The sequence below is a fragment of the Carcharodon carcharias genome, chromosome 26, assembly GCF_017639515.1.
Source record: "Carcharodon carcharias isolate sCarCar2 chromosome 26, sCarCar2.pri, whole genome shotgun sequence".
NCBI classification, from domain to species: Eukaryota; Metazoa; Chordata; class Chondrichthyes; order Lamniformes; family Lamnidae; genus Carcharodon; species Carcharodon carcharias.
The window spans coordinates 31,982,519-31,998,863 of record NC_054492.1 but is presented as its reverse complement, the minus strand read 5'-3'; the positions used below and the strand labels follow the sequence as shown (position 1 = coordinate 31,998,863).

Below are 16,345 nucleotides of genomic sequence, written 5' to 3'. Positions count from 1 at the left end.
AAGGCTAATGATTTCAAAATGTGAACCAGACCACTTATATTGTCAATAAAAAGTAAAGTTCACTGCTGTAATTTGCAAAGGAACCAAGATAAACTATCACCTCAAAACCAAGTATGAAACAGCAAAATTTGGAATTGTGAAATTATTTATTTAACCAAGTTCATACATTTTCTACTCAAACAAAATTAAATTTAAAAAGTTTCATCTAGGAAAGCCTAACATGCGAACAATGCAAAATGAAATAAATATTTACATTCACTGTCAAATCATTTAAAAATCACAGCTCCTCATACAACTTTTAAGTCTTTCAACTATTAACCATTTGTAACATTTCAACTTGGGTTTAACAAATTTCAGTCAGCAAAGAAAACCAAAACTTATAATTCCAAAGCCGTCCCAGTAATATTCTCACACCAAAGTCATCACTTGTAACTATAGGAACATCACCATTAAAAGGAAAAATGGAAATAATTTGAACACGTGAAGATGGATGAGAGTCCTTCATGGGGGTTTTTTTTTATATATGGCAACTTCTTGATCTGAGGCACACTTTCTGGAAGGTGCTAAGTGGAGCAAACGAGCTTCCACTGAAGGAGAATGGCAAAACATTCCAGGTCTAAATAGAAGCCAACCTAAACATCATGCTCTTGTGCATGTTCCAACAATCTGTTGGAGAACAGCGCGGGTAGAACATGTTCACAGACAAATGCGCGAAGTGGGCGCACAAAAATAAATAAGGAGGGTGGAGAAAAATCACTTTAGGAAACGATGGGCGGGGGAGGGGGAGAAGGTAGAGAAATCCCTGTTCATTGGTTTCAGAAATATAACTAACTGCCCTCAAAGTATAATCTTAACTTGTCGGCTAATTGTATTAAGGTAACATACCGCAATAGAGAAATGAACCTTTTTCCAACTTCTCTCCCTTTCTGAAGCATCAAATGTTGATGTTGCTTCATGGGCTATGGCTGCCCACTGTGCCTCTCCCAACCTTCAGACACAAGTTCAGGTGGCAGGCTGTAAACAGCATCATGGCCAAAACTAATTTTGTCCACAAACAAGTGCTTTGCAACTGGGCTGACCGAAAACCGATGGAGGAATAGAATTTTGATTTTTCTCCACCTCCCTTGTCATACTGATCAACTGAATCAGGGAGCGACAGACCAGGAATAAAAAAAAGAGATACTTGTTGGTTTAACAGATCAAGATGATCTGCGCCACATGACATCCCCTAGCCGCAAAAGTCACAAACTTCTCTGAAACTGAAAGGTAACAGCTACGCAACAAATAAAACTGCAGTACGTTTATATTCATACACAAAGGAAAGCAATGGGAAATTTGAAATGGTGCATTGTATTATCAACATCTGAAATGCTCAACATGTTACCAATCGAAGGATTATGAGTTCAAAGCTTTACAGTAGAAATTTGATTATTTGATGACTTGACAAATTACAGCAGTGTTGATGTCTCTGGGCTTTACATCCATTTAAAAACAATTAGAATGGACATATTTAAATGAAGTGCTAGATGTATGTGTGGTAATACACGGAGGATGGTATACAGCATTTTAAGTGGAGTCTTCATTAATTTTTAAAAATTCATTCATGGGATGTGGGCTTTGATGGCTAGGCCAGCATTTATTGCCCATCCCTAGTTGCCCTTGACAAGGTGGTGGTGAGCTGTCTTCTTGAATAGCTGCAGTCCATGTGGTGTAGGTACACCCACAATGCGGTTAGGGAAAGATGTCCAGGATTTTGACTCAATGATCATGAAGGAACCGCGATATAGTTCCGTTTCAGGATGGTGAGTGCCTTGGAGGGGAACTTCCAGGTGACGGTGTTCCCACATGTCTGCTGCCCTTGTCCTTTTAGATGGTAATGGTCATGGGTTTGGAAGGTGCTGCTGAAGGCAACTTGGTGAGTTCCTGTAGTGCAGATTGCAGATGTTACACACTGCTGCCACTATATATTGGTGGTGGAGGCAGTGAATATTTGTGGATGGAGTGACAATCAAACAGGCTACTTTGTTCTGGATTGTGTCAAGCTTCTTGGAGTGTTGTTGGAGCTTTTTCTTTTTATTATTCATTCATGGGATAAGGGCTTCACTGGCTGGGCCAATATTTATTGCCCATCCCTAATTGTCCTCGAGAAGGCGGTGGTAAGCTGCCTTCTCGAACCGCTGCAGACCATATGGTGTAGGTACACCCACAGTGCTATTAGGAAGAGAGTTCCAGGATTTTGACCCAGCAACGGTGAAGGAACGGCGATATATTTCCAAGTCAAGGTGGTGAGTGACTTGGAGGGGAACTTCCAGGTGGTGGTGTTCCCATCTAACTGCTGCCCTTGTCCTTCGAAATAGTATTGGTCATGGGTTTGGAAGGTGCTATCGAAGAAGCCTTGGTGAATTCCTGCAGTGCATTTTGTAGATGGTACACACTGCTGCTACTGTGCATCGGTGGTGGAGGGAGTGAATGTTTGTGAATGTGGTGCCAATCAAGCAGGATGCTTTGTCCTGGACGGTGTCAAGCTTCTTGAGTGTTGTGGGAGCTGCACCCATCCAGGCAAGTGGGGATTATTCCATCAAACTCCAAACTTGGGGTATCAGGAAGTGAGTTACTCACTACTTGATTCCTAGCCTCTGGCCTGCTCTTGTAGCCACAGTATTTATAGGCTAGTCCACTTCAGTTTCTGGTCAATAGTAACCTCCAGGATGTTGATGGTGGGCAGGGGGCGGGGGGGAGAATTCAACATTGGTAATGCTGTTGAGAGTCATGGGGCAGTGGTTAGATTCTCTCTTGCTGGAGATGGTCATTGCTTGGCACTTACGTGCCACAAATGTTACTTGCAACAATTACTTGCAATGTTACTTGTCCAGGTCTTGGTACATTTGGACTTGGACTGCTTCAGTATCTGAGGGCTCACGAACGGTGTTGAACATTGCACAATCATCAGCAAATATCCCCACTTGTGACCTTATGATGGAAGAAAGGTCATTGATGAAGCAGCTGAAGATGGCTGGGCCGAGACACTGCCCTGAGGAACTCCTGCAGTGATGTCCTGGAACTGAGATGATTAACCTCTAACAACCACACCCATCTTCCCTTGTGCTAGGTATGACTCAAACCAGCGGAGAGTCGTCCCCCCACCGGTTCCCATCGACTCCAGTTTTGCTATATGTGCCAAACATGCTTTATCAGTGATCATGGTGCGAATTCAAGAGTTTTGTAGCAAGAGATTAATGTGTTATATATCTTGGAATTTTTAGCCAAGTTATGTTCCACTAGACAGATGTTTGAGCTCATAAGATTAGTGTCCAGTGCATCAACTGGAGTGAATTTGAAGGAGTTCTCGATTTCTTTTTTTTTTTAAAAAGAGCCAAGTGCTTGGTGAGTTTTTGCTACAACACGATCACAAATTACATTTTAACATTGTTATATTTACAAATAACAGCTTATCCTAACAGCTTTACAGGAAGACCTCTTTGGCGGAGTCAGTATGAAAGAAGCAACACCTGTCAATTACATTTTTATAAAATGAACAGGAAGGTTAGGCTCAGCCAAAAGTGACAATTAAAAACGGAAACAGTGAACTGCAGATTTGTAATACTGCAAGTAAAGATAATCAATAGAGATGGACAATGAATGTTAAGAGTTCCTTTTATGGGTAGCACATCAATGGTTGTTGCTCCGTTCACCATTGCCACCCCGTCAATTTTGCATCAAACAACCATGTAGAAGAATGAGAACAGGGTAACTTACCAGTCTGTCCCAACTTGGGTTTGCCTCGCGAGTCAAATCTGAAGACAAGTTGAACGGGTCTGCAGACAATGGTGCTAGTACAGATTACTCCAAGGTACTGCATTAGGATATCTCCAATTGTCTCTTCATGCTACAATTCAGAGAAACAAAGAATTAAGCTCTCATTAATCAGACTGTATCACCTTTGATTATATGTAATTATTCACTTTCTAAACATCTTTTGAATTTGTTCTTCCCTTTAACAGAATGCCAAGCATTCTGCTGATAAAATGGCAACCCAAACTGGAATTCTGATAATTATAGAGTACTCATACTTCAAATTATTGGCTTCAAAAGAGGAATTTCACTAATACATTGCCATTTATACCTAAAAAAGTACAATAGATTTCTTTGTCGTTGGAAAACAAAAATGGAAGATCAAAACCTATTAAACTGGATTAACATTAAGGGTGAAGGGTAAAAATAGAAAGTAAGGCAAACTATGACTTGGTAATGCCAAGTTCAGGAACACTGACCAAACAAATATTGATGAGGATGAATGAGAACAGGAGGGAGAAAGTTTGTGACAGAAAAGTAATGAAGGTTGGAGATGAAAGACTGCCTAAACAACATTTTCTGGTATCAAGTTCAGGAATGCCAGGGTTGTTAGAGAAGCTAACTCAGATACAGGAACCATGTTAAAGGCTTAACAGAAAGAAAAATAATTTGCATTTGCATAGCACCTTTAACATCCTTGGAACATCCCAAAGAGTTTTACACCCAAATGAATCAGCTTTTGAATTACAGTCACTGTTAAGAGTCACTGAAAAGCTACATTTGACACAAAAGCAGAAAACTATTTTCTTTGAGCTAACTTTAGCAAAGGAAATAAAAGTTCCATTTGAAATGAAAGGAGGAAGGGCAAAAATGTTGGTAAAGTAGGACTGGAACCATGGGTAGAACCGAAAGCAGGAGAGGGTAACAACTGGCCAGTCCTGCAAGAGATGAAGAAACTCTCTCTGGAGAAAAGGAGGAAAAGATTTTCATGGTCCTACTAAAGGTCATGGAGGTGATTATAATATAGTGTAGTCAACAACTTCACTTGTGGATTGGAGAATGGGTGCACTGAGAACATGCAACATGAAGGAAGTCTGGATAGGGTGGATGCTAAGTGGAGCAATTCATCAACTGGTAGAATGAATAAAGTGAGAGAGAGGCCAAGCTATGGCCTGATGGAAAAGAAAGAGGTGGAAGGTGACAGGTCAACTGCAACAGAATGTGATTTGACAGAAAACCAGATAGTCATGACTGTAGCTTTGGCAAGAGACCATGCAATTTTAAATTTTTTTTAGAATTAGATGGTGCCATATTGTTTCAAAAAATGGTGGATGATTCACTATGTGTCCTAGAACAAAGTCCCAGAAGTATGAAACAAAATTGCTGGAATTGCTATGCTGAAACCATACGTGGATTAGGCCAGGACATTCAAAATTAACTGTTTAAAGATGGCAAGCTCTCTCAGGTATAGGTGGAACAGAATAACTTTTCTAAGGACTATTTATTTCCAAGGACTCTCTCCATTGTTTCAAAACGAGAGCATGGAAAAGACTGTGGCCTTAGCTAAAACATGCTATGCAGTGGGGCACTAAGGTGAAATTAAAATAAATTTTTCACCTTTTACCAAATTATTTCAACTGTAACTTGCATTTATATAGCAGCTTTCATGTGGTAGAACTTATACATCCTCAAGTGAGTCCCGAGACAGCACAATGCCTTAAGAGTGCGAGGACAGTTGCCATTGTTTTTTTCCGGTTGAAGCCTGGAACAAGTGATAGTGGAAAATGTCCTGGAGGCTATCACAAACAGGCTCTCTGTTACCAGTACAGCATGAGAAGCTTTCCGCTTAGCATTAAATTGTTTCAGTATTAGGTTAAACACTGGGGCTGTGAAACATGGCTGGAATAGTGAAATGAATTTGGATGCATTTTAGCCAGAATACACACTGCTCCACCTTATTTATCTTCATTGGTCGTAAACTGGATACGGAATTATTTTAAAAAGTAATCAGGGATTCCAAATAAAATCAGCATGAAATTATGTTTTTTTTTTTAAAAAGTGGACAGCTCTTAATTCCTTGGCTTTTTTCGGAAAAGAGATGCCCCATATTTAACAGCAAGAGATAGTGATGGGTGTGTTAAGCTTGTTGAGGATGTTGTGTCTTAACATATGTAGTCTGCCATGAGTTAGGAAATGGATCAAAATTGACAGTGCCAATTGGAAGGCCAACTGTAGAATACAGTTTGGAAGTGAAGCAGAAGATTTGAGTGTCCTGGTTTATATTTCTCACACAAAACATCAAAAATAGATTAATGGGTTGTCATTTCATCTCAGTTTATGGGACATTATTGTGCACAAAATGGCTGTTGCGTTATCCAACATAACCACTATATTTAGATTTAATAGATGTGAAGCACCATCAAACCTTTCAAAAAAGGTGCTATATCAATACAAGCATTTACTGTGATTTGGTGTCATTCCCGTGAACGTACAGTGAAAATGCAGAGAGAAATTCTGTATCCAAGGAACTAAAGGTAAGGTTGTTTTGAAAGCCAATCCCGGATAAAGGATCCTCATTAAAAAAGAGAAAAAGGCATTCTCACTTACCAGTTCGTGTCCAGTGCGGCCCTGGTACTGAAAGTACACCTTCCCCCGTGGGCCAATGTGTTGTTGTAGTCCTTCCCACTCTGTTGAGCTGAGTGCCAGCAGGTCCGCCACCTGTTTATCTTTACAGTGCACTCGTGCCTCTGCAGTTCCATCCTCCACAATAACACTGCAACAGAACAGTTCCCAGTATTAGTCTAGGTCAGTTCACTGGCCACTGTAAATCACTAATACTCTTCTCCTGGTGCAAATCTGTATACCCAGGAAGAAAATTTAACCAAGAAGCCCAGCAGTAATTGGAATGGGAAAAGTTGAACAGCTTATTCTATTAGGAAGGCCCCACATCCTAGTACAAGCGCCATATGGGTTATCAGGGTTTTGCTAGTGACATAGTGACATAACTCAGCCTTCAATTTCCTCATGATTCTGTTTGTGTATGATCAGCAACTGAAACTGCGTCTTAATTGGTTACTTCAGAAACTTAAGAAAACATACAGCTTCAAGGTTGCAGCACTGAAAAGCAAATTGTTATAGCAGGGACATCAGTTAAATTTGGGGAGGAGGAAGAGAGGTGATGTTTCAGAGATGGAAAGTCAGGAGTTATGCTGAAGGATTGTTAATGCAGTTTAAATCTCAGATTGTGCACTTACAGGTTGAGCTTCAACAGATTTTAGATAGTGGCAGGATCAGGGGTTTGAGCATATAATTTCTTATAGGGGCCAAATAGGACGGCTTCAATTTTACCAACGTTGGGTCATAAAAGAACTGGCACATCCATAACTTATCCATACAGTCAACAGAACACCTCACAATCATGGAATCAAGATTAGTTGTGGGGCAATGAATATGTGCTTTGTTAGCATACACATCAAAGCTGACCCTACGTTGTCACAATGATGTGTCATGCATAATTTGGATTATTATAGCTTCATTAGCAGGTGTAATGCCTTGGATTGTTTTTAAAAAAGAAACAGCTAAAACTGCAAAGACGCTGTTTTAAAATGGCTGAAGTCGCCTGACCTACAAATTGGCCAGGTTTCTAGAAGCCTCTGAACTTGGATTACGAGGGGACATGTCTAGGCAGTTTGCTTGATGGACTTCATACTTGACATTGTTTGAACTTCCTGCAAAACATAAGGGCAGTAGGCCATCAGACTTCCTGACTCCAGAAACAGCCAGAACAAAGGAAGACTTACAGGACTCATTTAAGGGCTCTTTATCTGTTTCAATGGCATTTTGATGGCTTTGACCATGGGAGATCAAAGCCCTTTTGTCAATATCGATTGTTCGCCATTGTGTGCCAATGACAGCAGTTACATGATCTAGAACACCACTTGTGAAAAGCTATGATTATAAGCTTGTCTGTTTGTTACAGCATAAGAGGAGTCTGCTGAAGGCACCAGTAAAATCCAGCTGATGTATCATTTCTCTCGCCCTACTATTCTCAAGTTCAGGGCCCATCTCTGTTACATTTTAGAATACATCACAGTGATAAATAATTTTAAGGAAAAGGAACTTCCAAGTGCCGTAGTATCCACTTTGGAAAAAGATGGATTACAGTTTAAAAGAGCCTGTCTCCAGAAGAAAAACTAGTTTACATCAACCACAATGCCACTGGAATTTCAAGACCAAAGGAACAATAAGAGGTTTTATTTTCCCTTACTCACTTTAACTCTTACCAATGCCACCTTCTCCAACCTGTAATTTGTTCTGTTTTACATGCTAGTTTGTATGCGTATGCATATGTCATGGGATTCAGGACATGTCTTTACGTTATTAAAAAGTCTTTTTTGCCCAAGTGAGTTTTTTAGCAATAAAACTAACTCCTTACTTGTTAATTCAAGAGATCTGGCTGGCTTATTTCTACAAATAGCTTTACTTACAGTCAAGTGCATATTCAAACTCGGTTATAACCAACCTCAGGTATGGAAGACAGGGACTTGATCGTAACAACGTATACAGATAACATCGCAGAGCAGAAAGACTGAAGCCTTGAGTTATACTAGAATTGACTGTGTGGATATGGAGGAAGGAGTGATTACAGAAAATGTGCCACAACATTGGGACAGAGACAAATGGAACCCACAAGAGATCAGTATCTGACCACAAAGAGCAACCAATGGAGTCAGTGTATGGCCAACTGTATCAAAACATACAGTAGGTCCAAAAAGGGATAATGTGCATGATCAGTCACACAGCATGTGCTTGGTGACAGACCAACGTGAAGTCTTGTGAGTGAGGCAGAAACTCGAGTAAAAGAACATAAACAGATTAGACAGGGAAGTGAACATGCAGTCGGGATGTGATATCACATTTCAGAACCAAAGAAGTAAAGGGAGGGTGAAGATGGGTGACAGTGGGAGAACAGATGAGTCAACAATGGGTTTTTGAAGGAAGCTGGGTTTTTTAAAAATGGAAAGAACAATGGCTGAGGGGCAAGCGCCTGACTGTATCAATGATTACCAAGTTGGGAGTAGTGCAGTGCTAAAGATCAAGTCAAGAGAAAATCAAGAGAGCAGGAGGCTGATCCCATGATAGAGTTAACTTTGATGAATGTTGTGAAGGTGATAGGGAGAAGTTATAATGCTCTCAGAAGTGGGGCAGAATTACAAGCTAAACTTCTAATAAAAAATATTCATCTGTAATCTCACTTGGACTCTATACCAGTCCATTAATTTGTAATAACTTATTCCCCACAGTACACAGAAACTTTGGAACAGATACCTGCATGTTCAGGTGATTGGACCGAGTACATTAAAATCCACCACAAAAAACGCAGCAAACTGCTCCAAGGGCTTCCTTTCCCATCCTTGTCATGTTTCAAAAAGTTAATCTTAACAATGCAAACTGCAGCTAGTCAGGAATGGATTCAAACTTTTAATTAAAATGGCAATTTTGCACCAACTTGCACCTTATCCCTTCTCAGGTGCACACTTGCATGCAGCCATGTGCTAATTAGCAGTAAATGCAAAAAATATTTGCGGACTTCTGAAGAAAAGTGCATTTAAATAGTAATAGTTTACAAACAGTATTGCTGCATGCTTGCCAATTCAACAGTTTGTTTCTGACAAGAGTAAATGTTTGCGGTAAAGAAGAGACTGTGTAATATATTACCTTGCAGCAGATTGGTTTAAATATATTTGCTCACTGATAACAACTAATCAAAAAAATTAAATACCCACTGTAAGTGATTTTGTATTGACAAGCCACAGATCAAAAAGGGTTTTCAGAATTACTAAAAAACTGAGGTGATTGCCCAATTCCATAGGCAAAGTTGTTGGTGGAGAAGTTATAATGCTCTCTCAGAAGTGGGGCAGAATTACAAGCTAAACTTCTAATAAAAAATATTCATCTGTAATCTCACTTGGACTCTATACCAGTCCATTAATTTGTATTAACTTATTCCCCACAGTACAACTTAAAGAGAAAAATGAGATGATAATAAATCAGAAAAAAGTGATTTATTGATGCAAAGCTTGAGGATTAAAAGCTTTAAAATTGTTAGGGGGAGCAAAAGCTAAGGAGTTCCACAATTTCTAGGTGCTCAAAAAGAGAATGGGCGATATAATAAATCATACAACTCAATATGAATGCAGGGAAGGAGAAGGTTTTAGGGTTAAGTGCTTGCAGCTGTGTCAATTCCTGACAAAAAGCAGCTATCAAGACTGAAGAAGTTAACCATCTCAGACAAGAGGAAAAAATATTGTTTACTTGTCATAATGCAAATAAATGACTTCCAGCTCCTAACTGAAGAAAGATCATGTGGGAAAAGATGCTCCGTAAAGTGAACAGCAAAAGTTTGAAAGGAAATGGGGCAACAAGAAAACATCATTGATATTGTAGTATAAAAATGGATGCCAAAATTCAAGTCCACAGTATGAAGCAACCATTGTTTTCCCAAATCTAAATGCGCCAGTGAAATGAATGTTGTGACCATTTTGTGGTATGGGGTATTCCAACTTGCACATGTTGTCTAATGATCAAGTGCATTAACTTGGAGCAATAAGTTATAGTTAATAGTCATCTATCACTGGGATAAAATAACATAGGAAACATTATGAACTAATACTCTGCCTGTTATTTCATAATAATGAATGTTTCATACTGAAACAACATGTGTAAGAACCTGTAAAAAAAAAAGGATAAGCACGCCCACACAAGACACATTCCAATTTGTAAAACACTGCTGATCTTCTTGGACTTGTTTTGGTGATCACCATAATAAAGTACAGAATGATTCTTGAGGTGATCATTTTGGTTCCTAATCCTTGATGCTTACCTTGCATTAGCACGAAATACACCAACTGCAGACAAACAAGGTCCAGAAATTCTTGTGCACCTGTCCTAACCATAGAAATTAAATAATAACTTGTCATTCCAGTTGCATTTTTGTAAATGTATCTACAAGACTTTACTTTTTGAAAAATAATGCATCTGATCTTTTTGTTGTAGCTACACACACTTTCTAAGATTCATGCTGAACTACAAGAAAGATTTGGATATATTATCTAAATTCATGAAAATGTTGGCTTTTAACTTCACTTTATATTTTGATGCCCCAATGTGTTATTATTTCCAACATAATTTGCTTTGTGATGCAAGTGTTTAGGTACACATGTTGTGTGTCTTTGGATATGCCTTGTGTGTGACATTAAATATTTTCCCCACACTGGAGAGATCATTTGCAGAGAATTACAGTAAAAATATCCCGGCGTGATTTTTTACTCCATCTTGTTATCCAGGAACACATCAAACTGACTTTCTGTGACTGAATTCTATGCAGGATTGCATAGCAATAACTCAGCTTGATCTAGGCACAGGAAGAAAATAGAATCTTCCTAGTATAAGGCAGCTTAACACTTCAGCTGGAAACCCCTTACAAGTTAGTTAACTTGTATTTTCCTTTAAAGATGCTAACAGACCTGTTTTTTATCCTCCCATTTTCTGTTCTACATAACAACTTGGGTTCAAATATGTCTAACTGAGAATCTTGTCATTTCTAACTTAAAATTAAAACATACCTGTTTAAAAATGCTGCTGCAACAACTGCAAACCCACTGGAGTTTCAGCCACTGAATATTAACCACATGGCAGTAAACAATACCCTGTAAGTGATTCTCTCGCCCAGAAATTAAATTTCCAAGATATAGCTGAGGCATGTCTGCAATAGCAGTATTTATGGATAAAGTGGAAGCGGACCTGAAAAAAAGTCCAACAGTTTCAGATGAGACAATGAAACTTAAAGTCACTAATCTCAAATTTAACAGCAACGGTTTAAGAAGGCAGCTCACCACCGCCTTTCTCAAGGGCAACTAGGGATGGGCAATAAAGGCTGGCCCAGCCAGGGAAGCTCACAGCGTGTGAATGAATAAAAAAGACTGCTTAAATGAGATCACCAAATCACAACTGTCAAATAAAAGTAACTGCGATGCTGAATATCTGAAATCAAAATGTTGGAAGTACAAACGGCAAATGGCAAATTTTGTTAGTATTCCTCATGAGAAATGAGGATGAAATGAGCAGGTCCAATACGTCAAAACCTGTCTTTACAGATGGTGACCTTGCGATATTGAATCGCATTGACAAATTTTAATTCTCCATTTAAACGATTAATGACGGAAGTTTCCAAATCAGACAATTCAATTTGAGACACCGATGGGACAAGTTAGCATCCAAAAAGAGACAGTAGAGCTTCACTTTGCCCATTATATTTACAATTTGTTTTCTTCTTGCACAAGACCAAACAGGTGAGCAAACGATATGCTCTCAAGGTTTATTCATTTCCTGACTTAGAGGTTGGAGCGGCAATCTCCATGCAGCTTTTGATGGAACAGATAGCCTCCAATCTGTACCCTACATTCCCAAGCAGCAAGGTTGAGATTAAGAGCGCTCCATGGGCTTCTCATGCATGGATTAATCTGCTCATTTTTAGTGCACCTAAATTAAATGTGATTATAAGTTGTGATAAAATAGCAGCATTAGAAATTTTACACACGGATGTAGAAAAGCATCCACAGGATTTCACCCACGATGCAGGAAACCACAACACCATGTTTTCTCGTAAACAGACGATGTGTCTTAAATTTGTTTTGAAAAATCAAATGCCAGTTTCACCATCGTAGCCCAGATTAGTCATGTTGTACAGCAATGGTCTTGAACCCCAACTTTTTTTTTTTAAAAAAGGTGTTAACAGAATTCTACTTGTTTCCATTGCAACAACCCTACTCCTTGGTACTAAAGCTAATTGCATCAAAAATTTCATTTGAAATTTCACAGAATAGGATAATGGAAACTCACTAGAAGTGAGAACTTCCTGCTGTTCACTCAAGAAGCTTTGCAGACAGTTCATCCTGTTAAGACTTGCATTTCTAAATCCGACTTTGCAATTCATTCTGTTTAAGCCAAGCTCATCTCTAAAGTGGCTTTTTAAACCAACCTTGAATTCGACTTTTTTTTCCAAGAAAACGGGTTGAATTTTCCTCCTCTCAAACTTTTGTTCCCCCCTTCCCCCACCCTGCAATTTATTTTCCTCTCCTTTTTCTTTCTCACGACCACCACATTGACAAAAGTGCAAGAGGAGCAAGACTCCTGACCCAAATTTCCATTTGCTGGCAGTAACAGCCAGATATTTTAACCTTAGTAAAATAAACAGCAGCTCTCTTTGATATTGCCAGTGGTGTGACTCTGTCCCTCTGAACACAGTGTAGCAATGATACTTAGTTGCATCGCTCCTACCTCATTTTTTGAATAGTGCACAGCAAGACATAAGGATTGACAGACAGGGGCCAATGCTTGACTGTGAAGGCACTTTGTTTCTCTATGCTGGGTGTGAGGAACTAGTACAGACCTGTGGGTGTGCGAGGGGAAACTGGGTGAACTTAAGAAACTGAGTCCTTAGAAATTATTGAGGGGCTGAAATTACAAGTCAACATGGAGCCTGAAAAACCCAGGTTAAATTTCTAACAATTCAAAAAGATTTTGTTTCCCATTGTTAGACCAAGTTTAAGGGAACACAATGTGGAAAAAGTAGCTTTTTCTGAAAGTGTTACTAAATTATCTATACTAGATATTGTGAAGTTAAATAGCAACTACCAAGGTTTGTGATACTTTCCCCAATTGGAACAGACTGTACTATGTTTATTCCCTTAGGAAGTCTGCATGAAATGCAAAGTTGAATACTGCTATGGATGTACAGATTCTTCCATTTTAGTACATTGAGCTTTCACACAAGATGAGCAAAGCGAGAATCAAAATACCAACCTTAGAGCCTCCAATGAAGGAATTGCAAGGACAGACACACTGCTCGAGGGTACATATTTGCAGTACACATTGTTGTGCCTGAAAAACAGTTTGGGAAGATTCAACAGAAATGGATTTTTCTGAAACGTTGTCTTAACTCGATTGGATGGCTTCAATTTATTCAATTGGATTTGAGGACGCTTTTAAAAATATTATTGCACACATTTAGCATTGGTGTCAAAAGCAATAAAAATCAAACAAAAACCCATTTTTCAGTAATGAGAGATTCTGGGAATATTCAGCAAGTCAGGCAGCACCTATAGAGAAATGAACAGTGGTAGAACTGAAATGAGGTTAACCTACTTTCTTCTCTCCATAGATGCTGTATTTTCAGCTGAGCATTTCCAACATTTTCCGTTTTGTTTCAGGTCTGCAGTATTTTATGTACATTTTTCTCAGTCATGGGGATTCACCCGAATCCTGCAAAGGCCCCCTTTTGAGAGTTGAATGGCACTGTGATTAAGCACCTCTGAGGCCTGAATCTTAATGCATGCAGGACTGATGAAATGAAAATGTCAACACTGTGATAGCTGCAAGGGTTATCTATGAAATGAATTTGGGTTAAATAAGTGGGAAAATTTATGACAGTTGGGGGATTTTAATGTGGGCAAGTATGGCATCACCCACTTTGGACCCAAGAAAGATGAACTGCAGTGTTTGCTAAATGACAAGGAATTGCAGAAGAGCAAATAGATTTGGAAGTCCAAGCACCTAAGTCATTTAAAGCTTGTAGACTAGCATAAAAACCAAAAAGGCTAATGGAATATCAACCTTTATCTCAAGGTGGGCAGAGGGGAGGATTATGAAAAGGAAGAAGTAATGCTTCAGTTGCATAGAAGCTTGAAGTTCTGCATTCTGTTTTGAGCATCGCACCTCAAGAAGCATATATTGGCTTTGGAGCCAGTACAACAGGGATCCAGAATACCGGAGGTCAGGCAATAAAATTATGACAGGTTGCATAAATTTGGCTTGTATTCCCTTGAGTTTAAAAGAACTGATCTGATTAAGATGTTTAAAATGTTAAAAGGATTCAAAGCTGTAAATAAAGACAAACTATTCCTCTAGTGGGGCATGAATGAGGGGACCTAATTTCAAAATTAGAATTTGCCCATTCAGGAAGCACTTTTTCCACACACGGGGTTGGGGAAAATCTAGAACTTACGCCCTAAAGGTTTGTAAATTGTAGGACAATTGAAATATTCATGACAGAGATTGATAGGTTTTTGTATGGTAATGGTAGCAAAAGGACATGGTGCTAAAGCAAGTAAATGGAGTTGAGGTACAAACCAATCAGGATATAACTGAATGGTGGAGCTGGCTCAAAAGACTGAATGGCTTACTTCTAAATAGAATACTAACCTTGATGTGGTCCTCTCCAAACCATAAAACACCACCATGGCTCCTGGTAAAATTCCAAGGGTGTAAGATAACAGCTTGAGATCCACATAGATGTGCAGAGTTATGGCAGTATTTTGAACGTCTCCAACAAGTAACTTCAAACCCCAATCACCAGGAACAGAAATACCTATAATCAAGCAAGAGGCAAACAAGTTAAACATAACAAAATAAAATCACCAGTCAAGTTGGAATAAACACCTTTTATACTCATCAACTCAGTACTGTTACTAACAGGGAAACACACAAAATGGCTGTCTGGAACAACTCTCCACCCAACAGGTGATCCATTCCTCAGCCTTTGTCAGTGTTTCTATACACAAGAGCAATAACCATTCTCATATTTACACCCTGTTTTCCCACTAATGAAACAAAAAGCCTATTCTCGGCATCTTCCCTGATTATCTCATTCCTAGCTTCAACCAGAGAGAAATGCTGGACGCACATCTGCATCCCATCACTGTGACGCAACATTGCTTCAGTATATCAACCAACTGTTGAACAATCCAATTTTGGCAATACACAGTATGTCTAATAGATTTGATACTGATTGGAATATTACTACATTCTTACCTTGTGTATTTTTATCAGTTATAACAGCTGCAAAATTGTCTCTTCTATTGGGTTCATAGCAGATCCTTTCCAATATGATTCCAGTGAAAGAGACAAGCGATGCTGTGAAACTGCAAAACCATCCAAATATTAGAAGACTAATTCAAGCTCATACAGGCTGTGTTTCTCTAAAACAGGGTGTGTGCTAAACTCTCTTATCTGAAGTTGGCAAAACGTTATGCAAAACTTTCAAAATTTCAAGCGTGAAAATAAAACTCAAAATTCATTTCAGAATAATCCTTTCAGTGCACAGCAACTTCTTAATTTCGAATATAAATAATGCCCAGTCAAAAACATATTAGAAGCGTCTTAAACAGCAGAGCCAACAGGACTGGTTTGTGTTTATTCACTAAGAAGTTTTTTTAAAATATTGGCCAGGAATCCCACTTCTTTTGCTGCCAAGTGATCCTATTCAAAGCGCATATGATACAAGGTTTGATCGGGCACAGGGACAAAGTTGCAATGGTCCACAGTCCAAAAGCCCATCTACACTTGCTGTTTAAACTTACGTGCAATGGATAGCAATTTAGAGACTGGGTTTGTGACTTGTAGAACTGTGGGGCAGGGTATTACAAGGTTGGGGGGGCGGGGGAGGCAGACAGCTTCATAATGTAAAGTCGGCGTGTAGCCAACCCACTCCACA

At 39.1% G+C, this 16,345-nt stretch overlaps 1 protein-coding gene across 3 annotated transcripts in view; it reads right to left on the bottom strand.

Annotated features, from left to right (window-relative positions):
- The window catches only part of ctc1 (CTS telomere maintenance complex component 1), an 82,841-nt gene that overhangs the window by 10,511 nt on the left and 55,985 nt on the right, over positions 1 to 16,345 (bottom strand). The window contains exons 17-23 of one of the 3 annotated variants that reach the window (XR_005941427.1): positions 15,664 to 15,773; positions 15,055 to 15,220; positions 13,657 to 13,734; positions 11,418 to 11,595; positions 10,676 to 10,744; positions 6,400 to 6,565; positions 3,757 to 3,886 (exon numbers count right to left, since the gene is read on the bottom strand). Coding sequence is in view for 1 of the 3 variants with exons in the window: in XM_041174846.1 (XP_041030780.1) it covers positions 3,757 to 3,886; positions 6,400 to 6,565; positions 10,676 to 10,740; positions 11,418 to 11,595; positions 13,657 to 13,734; positions 15,055 to 15,220; positions 15,664 to 15,773 (893 nt within the window). In the remaining 2 variants the exon portion in view is untranslated. Of the gene's footprint in view, positions 1 to 3,756; positions 3,887 to 6,399; positions 6,566 to 10,675; positions 10,745 to 11,417; positions 11,596 to 13,656; positions 13,735 to 15,054; positions 15,221 to 15,663; positions 15,774 to 16,345 lie in introns of those variants that run through there. The other 2 variants (XM_041174846.1, XR_005941428.1) reach the window with 2 other exon arrangements.